A 19353-nucleotide genomic window follows, 5' to 3' on the forward strand; every position below is an offset into this window, starting at 1 on the left:
ATGCAGTTAGCATATAGAATAATCTATATTGGTCTGTATGATGGATGAGATGATGAACGGTAACACAGAGGTCACATATCGATTATGGTAAAATCTATACAAGTCCTGAAATGAATAATGTGAGATTGTAAATCACAAATGAAAGAGATATTGATGCTAATTTACTCAACAGCCATATATATATATATATATATATATATATTATAATGTGAGTAATACTCAGTTAAGAGAAGCACAAGCCTTGAATTCATTTGTTTGCCAGATGTATTTGGGAGGTGGTCTGGATGGACCGAGCGTACACAAATTGTCCTGGTCTGACCCCTGAGACTGGGCGGGACTAGTCCACTGTTTTTTTTTTTTTTTTTCAATATTTATCATAGGCTATCATCTTTCCCTGACGCTAACTGAGTGTTTCGAGTTGCCTAAACAGAAGTGAAGGGAGAAGGCTGAGCTGCTTACAGAGGCCGACCTGCTGCGTGTCGGCTGCCGCTTCCACACATTTTAGTTTAAAAGTTTCCTGGCTGAAAAGCAACAACAGGAAATTGAATCTAAAACACTGAATCGCTGATGTTTTTCTCAGTTTTCTCAAAGTGCGAAAATGCTGGAGAAGTTTCTTTAGTTCTTAACTCATCATTTTCTGTTTCCTTCACATTAATCCATCAGAGCTATGAGGCAGACAGCTATTATCCCCCACTGGAGCGCTAAATGAATTGGAAAGCTAAGGCTGCAGAAGAGCTAGTTTTATAACATGGAGCTTGTCTTAGAGGATGCGATTGCCGCTGGCGACGGGAGTTTTTCCTCTCCTGTGATAGGTCGAAACGACAGCTTTCTTGCCCTCATCGCATCATCCAGGTCCGGAGAGGGGACGGCTCTCCGGGCCAGAGGTGGAGGGATGCTGTCGGCTGTTTTCCTTATGACACACTGTCACTGCTGTGAGTAAAGCATGCCTCTTAAATTCCTCCTCTTCCTGCACTGATCACAGCCCTGCCGTCTTGGTCTCAGGATAACTGTAGTTTAAATAAAATAAAAAGGCTCAGCCTGTCTAAATTTTATTTCACTCACATTTCCCATGAATATTAATGAGCCACAACTCCAGCATCCAGCCTTTCAACGCAGGATTCCAGTCTCTTGGTTACCGCTTCCTGCCTCCCCGTCCTCGGAGGCAGGAATGAAAGCCAAACTTTGCACACTACCTGTCAGAGCTGATTTACCACATCTCCATCTGCTGGCATAAGGGTTTTATATCACCTGCGATTACAGAGGTGGCAGCCATCATCCTAACACACAAAGGACAATCAACAAAATAAGAGTGTGATAATGCTTTTTTATAAGCATGTTAGTCAAATCTAACGAAATAAAATGGTTTTACCCTAAAGGATAACTCCACCAAATTTCAAAACACATGAGAGAGAATTTACTTGTCATGTGGAGCACTGCCTGGTCTATAAAAACAGTTGTGTAATCTGAGGAAATAACCCCTGATGTCAACGTGATGTCCTTAGGGCGTGACCCTGGCTTTTGGGCTACGTTGCCAGGTCACGACATCATCTGAATTTCTATACGTCTCCTCACAGAAGTGTTCAGCGTCCATTACTGAGAAAATAAACATATGTATGAAGCACATAATTTGTGCCGTGACGAATACCAGCCTCAGGAGCATGCCCACTGGTTAGCTTTCTAATTGAGCTCCAGCGGTTGTCCAGCTGGATTGAGACAGTTCACAGCTCTTTCCTTCCGGACTGTGGCTTCATATGGATGAGCAGTGATGAATCACTGCGGGCCTGGGGGTGCTGAGGTTACATGGCTGGACAGAACTGATTTCCTCTAATACGGAGCGCCTGAAGCACATAAGTGTAATGAGGTGCATCCAGGACTGCCAGCTATGTGTTTCCGCAGTGTCTCCACCCTGGTAATTAGACCTAATTGTGCTCCCCCCCCCCTCCTCCATCAGTCACTCACAACAAGAAGGAATGTTGCTGCTTCATCCACATACCTCCGGATCAACTTTGGGAGACAGCGAGACAGTGCGTGAGACAGTAAGCAATGGCTGCCGCGCCGATGAGCAGCCCCCCTTTCACCACGTCTAAATATGGAAACAAACGATTTCTCCGCTAATTAGCGTCAGCATAATTGCCTGCTGCTTAGCATAATTCCCCTTAACTTGACATCAGAAGGGGGGGGGGGGCATGCAGGAAACTTTTTGAAGCTTTAACACACCGTCGCTGTCTCTATAACACACAGCGACCGGTGGACGGACACGGAGTAAGTAAGTGAGGTCAAGAGGACGCGGGTTGGGAAAGACAGCAGAATGTTTCCTTCCCGCCACGTGACGCAGGATGTTCCCGGCAGCAGCTCGGCGACTCTTGTAGCACATACATAATTGCATGTTTTGACCTTTCTCCGGTCATGTCTGAACACGCAGTACATTGTGTGCGAGTGTTCTCTGCGAGAAGGACCTGACACAGAGCAAGACGGCAAGGCCGTCCCAGATATGGTTCTCACACGCTGAAATGGAGTCTTTAGGTCATGTGATCAGGAGAAAGAAATGACAGCACAGGGCTAAGATCCAAGGCGGTGTTAGATTACTGTAGCACATACTGCTGCATATGTAGCTGGAGTCTTTGTGGGGGACCCTACACAAGATTTTGATGTTCACACAGTGCAAAAAAAAAAAAACACTGTGTTTTGTTCTGTGCCGTGGCGCACCGCTTCCAGGAAATAGCCCCAGGCACGCATGCTGAGTCCGACAATGACTAACGCTACGGCCGCCAAACATAAATCAGCTTTTGTATATTACACTCAAACAAATATTTAGCTCAATATTCAAGGTGTCTGTGTTTTCATCTGTTTGAAACTTAATGTGATGCAAACGTGTCAGTAAAATATAAATGAAACAAGTGAGAATGAGCTTTAGGTAATGGTATTAATAGAGCCAATGGATTTTAAATACACAATAAGCAGGTCAATGCAATTTAAAGCTGATCGCTGAGCGTTTTAAACACATTTTGAGAGTATTGAGCGAACTGTCAGAGATCCAGATTCAAGCATTAGCATCTTAAACAGTGTTAAAGCTCACTCTTACTTCACGCTTACTTTTTTAAACTGTGTGGGTGGTGATGGACACATTTTTCCCTCTGGGTTGACTGGAGCCGTACAAACCCTGATGAGCTCAGTCAGTGCCAGCTCTGGTTTAGCCCCCCCCACCCCACCCCAAAAGATGAATATACAGCAGTGTATTAGCATTATGTCAATAACTCGAATATTGATGGACCTACTGAACTTCAAATAGGAGTTTGGAGCAGATAGAATCCAAATAGAAAGTGTGATGTGAACATGGCTGTTAAAGAAAATCATAGAGCTACATCTAAAAATACGCCTGTTGAATATGCTGCATGTTGATTTTCTTAATTAGCTGATTAATGAGATTAAAATCACTAAGTCACACCAGGGTACAAATCTCTCTGTGCAACGCCAACTTACTTACATACTATAAGGAAAAGTAATGGCCCACTTACTGTACCTAAAGTGAGAACTCACAGCAATAACCTCACCGACGCAACAGAATTCATTTTAATAATCCAGAGGAGGTGGAGATTTGCTCAAAGCAATAAAGTTGGCCGTTATACAAATGATCCGCCGCATGCACGAAAAAAACGCTCACAAGTGTGTAGAAAAACTGAGGTTTAATGGCCATAAGATTTAGAGATGCTGCAGTGATTTAGCTCTGTACGTCCACCATTTTTTGTGGGGACTTGTAAGAGAGATTAAAAAAAAAAATTCCCATAATGCAACACAATAGTGTATTTCATTATCTCCATCTCCGAGGCCTTAGATAACCTGTGACTGTGACAGAAAGGACTATAACGCAATACAGGTTGTGCAACACAACACACACCCCAAATCCAGGTCACTCTTTTGCAATCACTTGAAAAAAAAAACAAAAAACTGCCAGTCAAGTTGGGAAATCTGGTTTGTCATCATCTCTGTTTCCAGTAGAGATGATGAGTAGAGAGTGGGAAAAGGGGTCTGGGAGGTGTTTAGCTTAGCTTAGCTCAACGGCTGGAAGCAGAGGAAAGTGCTAGCCTCTGTCGAAAGTACAACAATGTGCCTTCCAACAATTCCGAGGCTGTTTGCACTGTACATACGCTTATGATCATTCGATCTGCCTCCACATCAAAGTCCTGCCCTCAGGCAAGACATTTGAAGGATTTTTACAGAAGTGCGGAAAAAATAGGCCCCCCCCATTTCCATTTTACACTGACACACACACACACACACACACAAAATTCAAAGGCTCTGGATAAGAATGAGGATGGAGCACAGACACAAACAAAAATAATTACAATGGACAGAGGGCCCCTGCGTTAAATATGGAACGCATACTGTAAATAAGTGAAAATCTCGAGTGGAGGCACGTGATGATGTGGTGCAAACAACTCTGTGTCGTCTCTGTTTCTCTCTCAGCTTGACATCTGTTCACCAACAAGCTGGCAGCAGGGTGGGGAAGAGGGTTTACGTAGGTTTGGAGTCGGTTTTTGATGGTGTGGTGAAAGCTGACGAGCTGTTCCGCTGAACTTCACGGTGTTTTAACACGAATGAAGTCTGTTCCATTATTTCTGCTTTCCCAAAACACAGAGGCCGAATCACAATGAAGTTCCGAGACATTTAGAATAACCTTTTATTTGTAATGAATTTTTTTCCGCTTTCTGTTCTCGAATCCCTTGAGTCTTTGGGCCTTTTGGACTTAATCTTGGTGATTTTTTTGACATTAAAGTTAGACCATAGGGGAACACCAGAGGGTTAGCACTACACACTCCCATAAACACGAGAGAGAGACAGAGAGAAAAAAAAGACTAGTCAGAGTTGAAACTTCTCAAGTTAAACAGAGTATATTTCCCCCATCTGCAATGTGGGTCTCCCTTCACGCACAGTGAGACCCTTACAGATGGCCCAGAATCCGGCGGCGTGGCGTCTGGTTTTTTTTCGATTAGCCTAAAAGGGCAAGTGTCGCTCCGTTGCTCGTTGACCTCCACTGGCTTACCCATGGCTGCCCCCCCCCCATCAAATTCAAGTCACTGACACTTGCCTGCGGAGCGACTTGTGGGTCTGCACCCATCTATTTGAACTCTGTTACAGGCTAATGCTCCTTCTCGGCCACCGCGTTCCTCCGGGGGACGTCGTGTGGCATTGCCATCCCTGCCATCACAGCCCAGACCCGTTCTCATTTGTGGTTCCCCGATGGTGGAACGAGCTACCACATGATCCCTTCAAGAATCTCCTGAAGACTCATCTCTTCTGCGAGCACCTCTAACACAATAATATCCCTAACTAGCACTTACTGGTCACTTCTTTAGCTGATTTCCTGCCATTTGATTTATTAAATAGTATTTAGTGATTACTTCAAGGCTTTAGTGTTGTCCCTCACTTGCAAGTTGCTTTGAATAAAAGCGTCTGCCCAATAACCAAACGTGATTTGACGTCTTCACTCGAATTTTTTTAACAGGAACTAAAACCAGAGGACTCAGACACTCCTGAGCTCTGGCTGCATAACTTAGTATTTTTTGTGCTTTCTGGTGACCCCCTGGTGATCAGGTTTTCCTCCACAAACTGCTGAGGCCTCCACTCTTTCATGTGACAAAAAAAAAAAAAAACCCTCCTGATAGTAAGAAACAGACAGGCCAACTGACGGCTCACATTCTGTTTGTTTGTTTGTGTGGGAGAGGGAAAGAGATGGTAATGGGGTGGAGGTTCTACCTTATCAGCTTAACAGGATGAAACCAGCGACCCCACAAAGCTTTTAAATAGCAGTGACTCAGTGCTTCTCAATGAGATAAATCCCTGTCATCTTCGTGCAGGCCCGCTGAGTGCATAATCTACCAACTGGAGCAGTCGCATCAGCGGGATGAGATTGAGTGGGAGTGGCTGCCTGGCGAACAATTAGCCTCAGCCGCAACCTTTTCGCTGCTACCTTGGATTATGCACTGTCACTCATTGACAGCTTTCCCCAGCTCACAATTTATGCTTTCTTTTGAAGTTACAAAATCCCTAAGCTGTAGTACGAGAAAAAACCTCCTTCCATCCTGTCCTCTCTAAAAGCCAGCGTCAAAAATGTATGCACCCTCGCTGCTATCTGCATCTGTGACAGAGAGACTGGGGGTGGGAGAAGGGATATTGTGTACTCCGTGCTGTTGCTTTGATGTTCAGCAAAAAAAAAAAAAGGAAACCGGGGAGGGGGGAGGGGGGGGGGGTGTTTTGGTTCCCAGCTGCGAGGGTACCGCTGCAAGTCGCTGCGGCTTTCTTGACTGACAGAAACAAATGAGTATCATGTTCATCTCGGAGTCTTTGAAGAGGTGTCAGTGTCACCCCACTGTTTCCTCAAATCTGTGTTATGGGAGTGGGAGAAATTGTCAGGCCTGCCCAAGCTCAATTTCACACGCTTCATGAAAGTCAAGACTAGGTTGTCATTCTTACTTAATCCTTACAAGGCCCGAGGCAGTGTGGGTGGATTTAGTCCAGGACATCTCTGAAGTTGAACAGCAAACTATTAAACTCTGCCTGCTGACCAAACAGGCCTAAAAAAAAAAGGCTGAGATGAAGTGGGGTTACTCATCTGTGAAAAGCAGTAGTCGGTCTTCCCACTTCCAGGGGCTGGCAGGACAAAGATATGTCAGAACGGCTGAGAGGGTTTCGGCAAGTCAGTCTTTATTTGAACACTCATCTAGTGCCAGATGTTGAGAAGGTGTAAATGAATCCGTCTCTCCAAAGACGCACACACGCAAGTCTTTGCTCTTTGCTACCCGTCACTGTGCGGAAATAGCCTCAGCGTCTGTGCCCGTGAGAGCGACAGCTGGAGTCAGCCTGAAATAAGCCGTCCTTCTCTGCGTCTCATTAAAGCTAAACGAGAAAAAGAAAAAAAAAAAGAAAAACCCAACTCCCGCTAATTTCAACGCGTTCACACTGTGGGCACAGCAAGCTGTCGTGGCGTTTGATCCCCCCGATCAGTTCATTCATGAAATGTTCTGTGTGGATGAGAGAGCATTGATCTGAGTGGGCGAGGGGAAGCGAAGTGAGTAAGAGGCTGTGAAGACAAAAAAAAAAAAAAACTTCCTGTCTCGTTCATAAACACAATTCAGCCTTGTGTTTGTGTTTATGGATAGTTGTTCGCCAGCTAATGCTAGCTACACTGCTGCTAATGTGACGAACTAGTCCAGACCTATTGGTTCCTACTCAAGACATCATTCTTTAGGCTTTTCCCAGCGCAGAGTTCAAACTCGGATTATTTGAGTCTGGATTTGGCAAATTGACCTCAGCGGCTCACCTGGCCTCAGGTGACTACACTTCAACACAACTGTACACCTGCTGTGCAACAAAATAATCTCATCTCAAAGACCCTTTGACAAGGTTTTAGTCAGCTTTCCGTCGCAGTGACGGTGAAATAAAAGCATGACCCCTTCATTTACCCTCAGACAAACCAATTTTAACAACATATCCAAAAGGAATTAAAACATCAGTCTTAGTGATCAGACTGGAAATGACCAGATAGTTTCTCAAGTCTGAGAAAACATCGCAGCAAACCTTCTAGTAGCCATTATTCTGATGAACCAACCACATAGTACAAATATTTTCTTGCCTAACACAACTCATGTGGTGACACAGTAACAATTTGGAATGAAAATCCTCAGTTGTAGCTTTAGCTGAGCTCTGATATTTCACTACGGCTGTGCCCTGAATCCATTCCCCCATCATTCATCGACGACACAATAGTTTCTAGTAAACAGAGATTTCAGAAACTCCCTGAATCAACATCAGTTTGCATCGTGACTAACAGGTGCAGGGAGCACAAGACTCTAATTTACACTAACATAAAATGTGATGCATTGCATTGCATTGTGGGGCGGTTATCAGAGATTAGTGTACATGTTATGTACAGCATCTGCAGTCAGACCCCGTACTCATTAGAAGCTGATTGTCCCCTAAGACTCCCCAGTTCAAGGCCTAGGTGTAATTTGCTCTAAGTGGGGGTCGGTCAGAGCCTGAGCTGGGCCTTGCTATTGATTTGGAAGCAAGAGACGCTCCACTCTAGTGAACGGGTGCTTTGTTTATTCATCCTTCTGCTATTTCAATTTTTCTTCTTTTTCACACTCACAGTGACAGGCCATCGGTTAGAGGAGTAGAGCTATCTCTCGGTATGCGTGTGGATAGGCCCCACCGGTAAAGGACATTAAACACCTCTGACTGGCCATAAATATGAGCTATGTGTTTTCCTCAGCTAACCGAGATAGCGAGGAAACGCATACTTCCTGTTCTCATGCCAAAAAACCCGAAGCAGAGGAAGGCAGCGACTGAGCCAAACGTTTTCAGAGTATTTGCATACACAGCACTAGATCTCAGCCCAATAAATGTGATGTCATTTGTCCTTGGCTAGAGCTAAAAAGCCTATCTGTGGGAGATTATCTGAGGTCGATGATCTCCTGGTGGGAAACTGTACATTTGTCTAGAGCTGAATATGCTTATTGTAATGCCCTAAACTGTCAGACTAGAAAAAAAACAAAAACAAAAACCCACAGCAGAACATATTACAGATCTGCCTCTGACTGCAGAGAGCATACTGTATTTGTCATCAGTAGTCATGCAACAGTGGCTTTATCTCAAGCACATCTGTTTCAGCAGAGGGTAAACATAAATAAAACATATATACACGCGTAGGGGCACAAAATATATATATATATATATATACAAAAACACAGTATCATCCTCTGGCCTGGATTTGCTACAGAAGAGCCTCCAAATTGAAACTTATTCCTCCTCTGCTTTGTAGGACAGATTGTGTAGTGGGAAGAAGACAGAAGCAAACAGACAGCGGAGCAGTCCTCTGCGGTTTAGAGCTGAGAGGAGCTTTTTTTTCCCAAGCCCGTCACCTGACAGCCGAGGACTAGTCAGACCGAGACAGTGACAGTTTGAGGTCAGAGTGTGTTTCCACTCAGCTCGGTGTCCAGGCGACTGGAGAGCTACAACGCAGCCCAGAGGAGCGGCTCATGAATGGCAGGTATCCTAAAAGTAGATGGATTCCTCTGACAGAGCTCAGACCCATGCTGATGTAAACTAACTAGCCTCTGTGGAGAGGAAGAGGAAGATCTCCAGCTCAGGTTCAGGGCTCACCGGGCAAATAAAACTTAAATATACAGTTAATGAACTGAGAAACGGAGACTTAAGGGTTGTTGGACAAAACCAACAACATACTGATGATCTGCTTATTCTTCAAAAGAAAACAGGACGTTTGCTGTGAGGGCCATGATCACAGTATTCGCCCTTGTGAATTGACCTGTTCGGTTTTGACAACCTGATAGACAGCATTCATCCTCTGGGGGACTATGAATACACAGCAGATTTTAACTGACCCATGAACGGAATCACAACAATCTTCCAACTTATGGATTTCTTCTACAACGAATACCCACAGCTAATTGGATGGAAATCCAGTTTCCAAATGACTTCTTCAGTCATTGTCATGTACAGATAAAGGCTAAGGTGAATGAAACTGGAGGAGAATGGCCTAGGTCTCAGGTGAACACTTTGTTAAGGCCCAGTGGAGTGAAGATCTCACAGTATACCAGTCTACCTGAGGAAAATAAAACAAGCAGGCTACAGTACATTAGAGCTTTAGCCTGCAGGTTTAATCACAGTGAAATATTCCAGTCTTTTTTTTTTTTTTTTAAATCTTATCACCTTTGCTCTTACATTCATAGCTGGCACTGCAAGCTCAAGGAAGGGAAGTCAATTAAATATAAGGATAAAGCAGACCACTGAGTAACTCTCCGGCTAATGTGGTGTGTTTTCTCTTTATCTTCCTCTGTTCTTTATTACAATATAAGCACTCCTCGGAGAGAGGGAGAGAGAGAGAGAGAGAGAGAGGTAAAACCCACTCAGCCTGAAGCATTTACAAACAAAAATAAAATGGTTTGTCGTCCCAGCACAAGGGGAAAAAAAAAAAAGAGAGCGTAGCAGACTTACGGAGGGAGTGCCACTCGTCCTGCCTTATCGTCTTGGTGATGTTGTATGAGAGGTTTTTGGGTATCGTAGCTGAGGAGTAGTGATATTTGATGTAGGAGCACCTTGCAATGGAACCTGCAGAGAGAAAGAGATTATATATATAAAAAAAAAATGAATACAGAAACAACACTGATTCACAGGTCATTACATAAGATCCACGCCGATGACACACACAGCATGAACGTTAAGATAACACTGTTCCACCGTGGCGTGATTCAGCTGAGGAGAGAGGCTGGGTCTGCCGTTATTAATTAAAATAGCCTGACGCCGGCAAATCGCTCATCTTCCCTAAAACAATGGCAATCTGCTGTTGTATTAGAGTCTATTGTGTCAACGCTGAAGGAACACTTTCAACACACATTTCTATTATCTACAACTCTGGTACAATGGCTGTCAGATAAATGATGCGTTCTTCAAAAGCTATTAACTAATCAGTCAAGGGAGCCATTCAGTGCGTAATTATAAACGTCTCTGAGAGTCCCCCCTGGCCTGCTGATGTCTGTGTGTGTGTGAGTGTGTGTGTGGGATTTCTAGATGAAACATATGTATACCTGAGACAGACCGCCAGCCAGAAATGTGTCTGAATTAATGGAGACAGGCTCTGAGTTGTGGAAATACTAAACCACAACGGTGGAAGATATGTAAACTTTTTTTTTTTTTTCTTTTCTAAGGGCAACAAGATGTGTTGTTTAAGAATGTCGGCATTTGTTGTTTCCATTTCCATTGCTCTTTGTTGCATTTCCACCTCAGTATTTCCACATTTTTACCAATATTTTTTTTTACTTTTTTGTGTCATGTGTTTTGTTTCAGATTTGCAGCATCTCCTCCCTCCGCTTTATCACTACTCTTTGTCCAGATGTGAGAATGGTGGCTGTAAATACTATATGTTCATACCATGACTGCATGATTTTTTTTTTTCCTGGCTGGTGGAGAAAGCCCACTGCTTCCTTACATTACACGTCTGCTCTAATTATTCCTGGCAGGGCCTGCGTGGCCCACTGGAAATTGCATTACTGGAGTCCTGGAAGATTTGAACTGCACAAACAGAGACAAACAGGATAACACTCTGCTGCCTCTCCTCTGTCCTGCAGCCATGCACACACATACACACACACACACACAATCCAACAACAGCGACGCGACCACGCACGCTAGCACAAACATGCAAAACCCAGGAGACCACAACACAACTGCTGACAATGATGATTACCCATTCATGACTATCTCTTTAGCTGCGCCGCGCTCAGCAGCCAATCGCTCACACACAGAGAGAGAGATGCATTCGATGAAACCACGGTGTAAAAGCAGGAGCAGTGCGCATCCTAAAATATAACTCATATAAATAATAAGACATTTAATTCTTCTGAGCACTAGTGTCACTAGTGTGTGGCGCCATAATGAAACCAACGCCCCCCAGAGGAATAAAACAGATGACCCCAGCAAGAGGCATCGGTCGCCTATCACCCAGCTAACTCGCTTAAACACAACTCACCACTGTGAAAAAAAGCTTTCCTTGCTGCAATGTGGACAGAAAATACAGCACTAACAATCAAGAATGGGCTGTAATTAGTGGCTGCTTCTCATTATGCCGGAACACCCAACCTATTATACGCATACGACTGGATGTTTTGATGAAGATGTACTTGGATTTAAAGTGTGGGGAAACCAGGGGAACGAGAGCCCCTGACGAGCGGTCAGAGTCCATTAAAAGTCAGGAGATTTTGAGCAGATGAATGCAGAAAAACAACCATTTCCTCTTGCCGGTAGCACGAGAGGTGAAAGCAGCAGTTTAGCGCACCTTTCATCCTCCGAACTAAAAATAGACAAGACATCCTAGTGACAGCGTTAGTTTCATTTCCATACCTTGACGTCTTTTTTTTTTTTTTTTTTGATATGAACGCTCTTTGAATAACAAAAACGGCTTTGATGCACTGACCCAACAAGTTCTCATATCTAATACCTCATCTCTTCTCATGTCAGTTTTCTGATCTTCCATCTTTATGGTTAACGTGCGGTTAAACTATCGTGAACCCGCTTGGTTAAAGGGTCAAAGTTCAGCCTGAAAAGTAGTCGGGTGCCTCTGACGTTCGGGCCCTTGATGTCTGCATCAAGTTACTTCCATCCACACTACGACTCCAACCCACAGCACCCACGCAGTCTGAAGCAGAAGCTATTCTGAGTTAGAAGCGTTTCTGCAATGTGATGTGAAGTCACCTTCACATATTTCTGCTCCTGTATTGTAGCAGTGGATGAGTAAGCATAAATCTCGACAGTGGGCCGGAGACTCCTCTACCACAAGGGTATTCTCCAGGTTTGTTTTTTTTTTAAATCTGTGAATTTATAGAACCACCTCTCCAAAGCACACGCCGCAACTCAACTGGAGTCCATAATAAACCCTCACATATGTCAAACTTCCACATGCCGTCCGCCATATAACAGCTCCACACTCTTGAGAAGTGACAGTGCCATATAGTGCACTGTTGCAGAACTAATTAACCGAGCAACTCTTCATTTCCTCTGGAGAGTCAGCGATGATGCGCCTGAGGTGACTTCTTGTACCGTTTTTTTAATAAAAACAGACTGAAGTCACCACACACACCCGTTTGAATGGAACTCCAGTCAGCTCCACCCCCCCCCCCCCCCCCCCCCCCCCCCACCCCCCCCACCCACCCCACCCCCCTCCAACAACCCCAGCCCTCTGACACAACACTGGGACACTGGGTGTCAGATAGCAGGGATACATCCCTGTGTGTTACACCAAGATCTGTCAATATCTTGTCTGACAAGAGATAATCTCAGACGGAGCCCGGGAGGAGACATCAGAGAAGTGATTTCAGTATCGATCAGCTCAATTTGCAGATCAATTATCTGCAGAACAGCTGCATCCAAAAAAAAAAAAAAAAAAAAACTGGAGAGATCTAAGACCGAGTGCGTCCGTGCTACCGTTGGACTTAGTTCAGTGCTTCTCCATCTTTCTTTGTTAGAGTCTGTCTTTCCTCACTGTACTCAGACGGCACAAAGACACAGATGATGATGTGCTGTGACAGACACACACCACTCGCTGCTCTCGGGTTGTATTTTTCTGACAGAATAGCTGCTCGAGCCACGTCCCCCGTTGTACGTGCACTACACAGCACTTTTATTAGGAACCCCTGCACACCTGCCGTGTATTCATGCAATCAGCCAATTATCCAGTCGTGTGAATATGAATGAAAATCGTGGGAAATGAGTAAAATCAGGCGGATTTACAAATCTGATCACGCACACGCGAGGTACACTAACACGACTCTCCACTCCCATTTCTAAGTAGTTTAGTGACACTAATGGCCCCATAATGAACATGTTTTTGTTCGCGTAAATGACACTTGGTGGAGTGTCAGCCCACAGGTAAGCTGCTGTGCACCGCTACATGGCATTTGTTGGGTCTGAAAAGAAGTCACAAAATGACACGACACGCGCACGGCAGCACCTAACCCGGATAGGTGTTGCCAAGCAACGTGTTTTACCCAGAAAAATGATCAAGATCCTCTTCGCTTTACAGCAGTAACAAACACGACCACTGGGTCTGCTTTTGGAGTGCATCTCCCCAAATGTATTCATGCCTCAGATAATCCAGAGCCTTCCTCTTTAAATATTTATAAATGGATAAGGCACCCAAAAAAAAAAAAAAATGCTCCTTAAAAAGAAAGAAAGAAAAAAAAAAGAAACCTAAACCGGGTTAAATGCAGAGATCAGCAGCCTGGTCTTGACCATTTCCAAATATTTATATATGGAAGAGCAATTATGTATTCGCTTTAAAAAAAAAAACCCCACAAAGACATTTTGTCTTAGGTTGCTGAAGATATGAACTACGGTGAGTCAACAGCGTTTTGCAGCAGTGAACAGCTGTTTCTACAGCAGCCATGACTCAGTTCCTGAGCCTGGCAAACACACAGGAACATGTTGAGAGTGAAGGAAACACTGCAAGAGAGAGAGAGACAGTGGGAAATGACTGCGTAGGCTGTCTGTGCCAGCAGCTTATTATGACCCATTGTTAGGTTACCTATAGTAGCAGTAATAATAATAATAATAATGATGGGAGCAAAAGAGGAAGTTGGGTGATGTAGTACATAGAGCAAGTCAGTCCACATGAGGAGGATGAATGAGATCGGTGTTCGTTTCCTTCGTGTGGAAGCGATAGTTAGCTTCGTTTCTTTTCCAGTATGGTAACCATGACGACTCGAACCTTTAAAAAAGTTCTTGATCTATGAAGTCATTTGGTCTGCCTTTAATTTACTAATCTGGAAAATTAGATTACTTTCACTGATAGAGAACCGGGTATTAATGCAGTATTTACACCACAAGACAAATAGAATTAACAGAATTAAATCAACTTCAAAACGAAATAAGTAAAGCACGCAAAGACTTTAAGATTGAAATATAGTTTTAATCAGGAGCTCAGGGCCACTGCGCTTTGCTGTCTTAGGTTTAATTGATGCTCAGCTGTAGTGTCTCGAGAATAATAAAAGCACACCTAATGATTACCACCCGTGATCTACTATTCACAAGTTAAGATGCTGGGAGAGCAAGCGTGGTAATAACTGAGAGCAACAACGTTTCAGCATGTCAGCATGTTTTTAAAAATCAAATCAAATTAGAGCTTGTCTCCTCTGGAGTTTGCCGGACAGAGATTTATGCGATGAAGTCAAAGTGAAACTGAAAAAAAATTCCTGAGAAGAATTCTTGCTCTTTCGCTGTGTTCACCAGCTGGTCACTGACTTTGACTCCCTACTGTTTCGGTGCTGGAACCGTAGCACATACAGATGAGCAACACCTTTTTCATTCCACACAGTCAAAACGTGTAAATTATCATGAATATTTAAAAAAATAAAAAAAAATTCCCTTTCACACATAACAAATCCTGTTCACTTAATCTTACAAGCCCTTCATTTCCAACACTGTACCCACATACATTCAATCACCGCTGTTTCCCTGAAGCTGCACCGTTTGATTCCTTAACCTCTCTCCGCTGCTTGTACTCTGTGTGGTACGAGGACACCCGAAGAAGCTTAAATCTGAAGCCTCCGCCAGAGACGACATTACACCACTTCACCGAGAAGAAGCACTCCTTGCTGCAGCCCTGAGACCGGGGTGTATTACTCCCGCTCTCCCAAATGGATTTCTAACTCATTTTAGCCAAATTGCTCTTCAGCCTTCTGCAAACATCTCTGAGCTAGACACCATTTCCTTTCTGTTAGTGGCTGTGACTGGGAAGCAATTGTACCAAAGCAGTGGAGCTGTGTGTGTGTCTGTGTGTGTCTGTGTGTGTATGCATACTTTCCCATGAAAGAGTATTGTATCTATATTGGTCATTTTCTTGCAGGGGTGTATTTTTGGATCACAGGCTTTTCTGAATAAGTGGAGAAGGACTCTCAGGCTAATCTCCTGCTTGAGCGACGGTGCCTGACCTTTGGTTAAAGCTTAATTCTAAATGTGTATTTAACTCCCTGCCGTCTCGATAAATGAAGATAAAGGGTCGCGATGTTGATGGAGTTTGTCTTCCAGTGGCTGTTTGACTCAAGGATCATCAAGGGAGAAGCTAATGTTAGAATAATGTCTCATAAATGGCCGCGATGTCGTTTCTATGCGGTCGGTGCAGAGATGGATTCCAGCATGTGTTTAGCTTAGCTTAGCATGACATGGAAACGTGAGGAAAGCTGTTGGGAACTACAGACCCACACAGTGGAGCATCTTCCCTCAGTACAGTCGCAGAACTTGATCCTCATCTGTTCATCTGACACGAGTTAAGACAGCAAAACAAGAGGATTTCTTTTTTTTTTTTTGGTGCACAAAACTTTCTTTCCATCAACATAGTAAATCACATCTCGACAGCATGGAGACGTTCTATCAGAGAGAGACGGTATGACAGTTTAAACCACCCTGACAGCACAGACTCATCGCTCACGCTGAAAGTGCTGCTGTTGGTCGAAAGCTGGATTTGAACATGTATTTTCGTCCGAGCTGAAGAGGCCGAATCTGAATCTGATCCAAACCCCCTGACACAACGGATCGATGACTATACAACAGGACAGTGCACAGAGAACAGAGCCAACCACCTGGAAGACTTGAGTCGATTGCAATTATTTTAAGGAGAAAAAAAAAAAAAAAGAAGGGACAGGCCTGTAATGGGTGACAGGGACCAGGAGAGAGGGGTGTAACATGACAGTAATATAACAACAACAGCAATAATAATAATAATACACCTCTGTGGTTGTTGTGGCTCTGGCTGAGTGATGTCTTAAGCCATTCAGTTGTATTTCTCACTGTATCATGCCGTTTTAAGCAATATTTCTTTTTTCCCCACACTTTCCTCCAACATTTTTTCTTAGTATATCTAGATTTAAAAAAAAAAAAAAAAAATTATAGAGTAACTCATTTATGAATTCCTCAAAATTACAGCGCTGTCAGCTTGTTTCTCCTTCACCTCCCCTTCCACGATTATTCAAATGATAGCAGGTGATTAAAAGTATTTACAGTGGCCCCTCTTAAATGCAGACTTGCTGAGTCCAGTCCAGTTCGGAGAGCAGTGGCAGCTCATCGGTTTTCCCATCTCAGAGCCTTGTCATCTGCGCACGAACATAAGGAAGCGCTGGGTATATCTGCCGCGACAGATTACCGAAGACGGTTTGAATTCTCTCGAGCCGTCCCGGATGAATTCAGAGGAAAACAAACATTTGCAGAAAAATCATCATTTGTGCATTAGGTGAATACTGTAGCTACTTAGATTGGAGAACATCCCAAGGGGAAACCTGAGCCAGCTGCCTCGGCCTGTTTCATTCCTGCCCGTGGCAGATAGGTTGGGCAGTCCCCCGCCCCCCCAACCCCCACCAGATGGGAGGTCCTGCTACAGTTCAAGCCCTACATGGCCTCATTTTTTTGGAGTGACCCAGTTCCTCTCTCCCTCTGCCCCCCCCTGCTCCCACACCCACAGCCATGGGATTAGAACAGAGAGTAGCACACAGCCATCCTGATGCTGCACTCCCCCACAACTGGAAGGATGCACGGGGTGTGGGGGGTGGGGGGCAGATGGAGGCTTTAGCAGGTTGAAGTGGGGGGCAGACTACAGCCTGACCACTCTGTATTCACTAACACCAGCTGTCAGTTATTTTACCTCTTGCATCTACTGCTGGATCATAGCAAATGTGAGTGGGATGTCAGCTGTGTGTGCGTGTGTGTGTGACTCCTCACTCCCAGTGCATTTACGTAGCTGTGAACAGGCTAATTGCCACAATTTGGAAGATGTGACATCGATGCACGTCATACACCTAACACCTCTCGCCAACCTCCTGAGGTGTCAGACACCTCGGAGGGTTAATAAATTGTAAGCGGCAATGACAAAATATTAAAGGATCAATTCACCCAAAATTCCACACGTTATATAGAAATTCCCTCTGGCCGTGCAGATAGTTTTGGTTTCATGTCAGAGCATTGTGCATCCACTCCAGTATAATGGAGGTGAATGGAATTTAGTTTGTGCTGCTTAAAGCATCCAAAAAATTTTAAATAGCAACTTAGGTTTCGCTGATGTTAGCAACCGATCACCACTGTGTATATCAGGGTGTGTGTTCCCTTCCTGTCTCATTCATTCATCTATCTACAAAGACTAATGTGTGAAAATCACAATTTCCTTACGATCTCGGGGAGTTTCTAAAGCTTCTCGTCCATGACTAAAACTGAATTGAAGGCGGATGAGTCCATTGCCTGCGCGGTTCCGTCAACATTTAGCCGGGACCTAATTCTGCCTCACACAGGGCTGTCAGATCCACTTCTTCAGTAATAAGCAATTAAAGGGAAGAAAACCTGGTGTTTTCTCCTGTGAAGCTCAGTGGGATTTCATCAGACCCAGTCTGTCTGAGCAGTCGCTCTTCCAGCTCCAGTCTTAAAGCTTTCAACACACCTTTCGCTATAACCAGTCAACCGCCGAGGACTGTGACAGCAATTTTTTTTTTTTGAAAACGAGTAGGAAGGAAGATTATGACCAGAGGAATGAGGCTCAACACAACGTGGCTGCAGGTTAACTGCAGCCAAAGCTGTGATTCGGTCTGACAGTAATTGGTGAAAACCAAACAACTCCTGCAGCCTCTATGGACAGGTTATACACAAGGAATGTGATGGTGGTGAAAAGAAACAGCAGACACACACACACACAACCACACAACCAAGCAGACACTGGCCACTTATTTTGAGAGAAATCATGTCTTTTGTTTTTGTTTTTTTGGGGTTTTTTTTTTGTGTGATTGGTTGGTTTGTTGGTTCTTGTGGTGCTTCGTTTCTGTTGGGGGGGGGGGGGGGGGGGGGGGGGTTGACTAACATGGAACCCTACCACCTGATCCCCAACATGAAAAATAAAAACATCTGACAAATACATAAATGTTGATATAAGGACAAAAATAGAACCTTGGCTCTCAGGCTGGGTTCAGGTCTCATTAAGTAGACCGGTCACGTCTAAAAGGTGTAGGTACAGATCCAGGTACAGGTTTAGGAGGCTATGTTATAAAGAAACCACATGCAGCACTGCATGTTTGGAGCAAACTGAACAACTGATCTGCTGCAGAGAAGTGGATTATGCTGCAGGTGGAGTTTGGGAAATGGGAACTTGTTTTTTTATGAGTTTGGATCTCCACTGGAATCCACGGTAACCGCTGTGAATCAAAGCTGACCACAGCTGATGTCCTCCACCAAGGAGCTTTCCACGGCCACGTTTCTATTTCAGTTTCACGAGAGTACTGATCCGGTTCTCAGGCGCGCTCTTCTCCACCACAGACCGGTATGAAGATCGGCTGAATCACCGCAGCGCGGCTCTGAAATGACAGGACTGTGGTTGGTGATGCCATCGTCGCCGATCACGCGGCGAGGTCGATTTTAACACCTCGCACCCACACGTCCTGCTGTCGTTTCGTTTGAAGGTCGGGGGTGGGGGGGGGGGCTTTTCAGTTTGGGTGGCAGCCCCTCCCAAATGACAAATGACAAGCCAGCCATCTGTAATGAGGTTGGGGGGTAGGGGGGTCCTAAATCTCTGCAGAGGCTTTGGTAAAGGAGGGTAATGATGGATTGATTGCAGCACTGCAGTCCCCCCCCCCCCCCCCCCCCCCCCCCTTCCCGTACACCCCCCACCCTCCTTGCGACCCTGACAATGATAGAAGTCCACCAGCTTCCTCACCTCACAGACAGAGGACAAAAGGATGAGGTACAGGGAGGGTGAGTGGGACTAAAGCATGTCCCTGTATCCCACATCTTTTTGGCCCAGCAGGGGGGGGAAGTGTA

The 19353-nt window shown here is 44.6% G+C and overlaps 1 protein-coding gene across 1 annotated transcript in view; it reads right to left on the reverse strand.

Moving 5' to 3' along the window:
- Positions 1-19353, reverse strand: part of tmem178b (transmembrane protein 178B) — an 81484-nt gene that overhangs the window by 24250 nt on the left and 37881 nt on the right. Inside the window, 1 exon segment of the mRNA XM_041030553.1 lies at positions 10012-10125. Coding sequence (XP_040886487.1) covers positions 10012-10125 — 114 coding nt within the window.

The sequence above is a fragment of the Toxotes jaculatrix genome, chromosome 22 (assembly GCF_017976425.1).
Source record: "Toxotes jaculatrix isolate fToxJac2 chromosome 22, fToxJac2.pri, whole genome shotgun sequence".
Taxonomy (NCBI): domain Eukaryota; kingdom Metazoa; phylum Chordata; class Actinopteri; family Toxotidae; genus Toxotes; species Toxotes jaculatrix.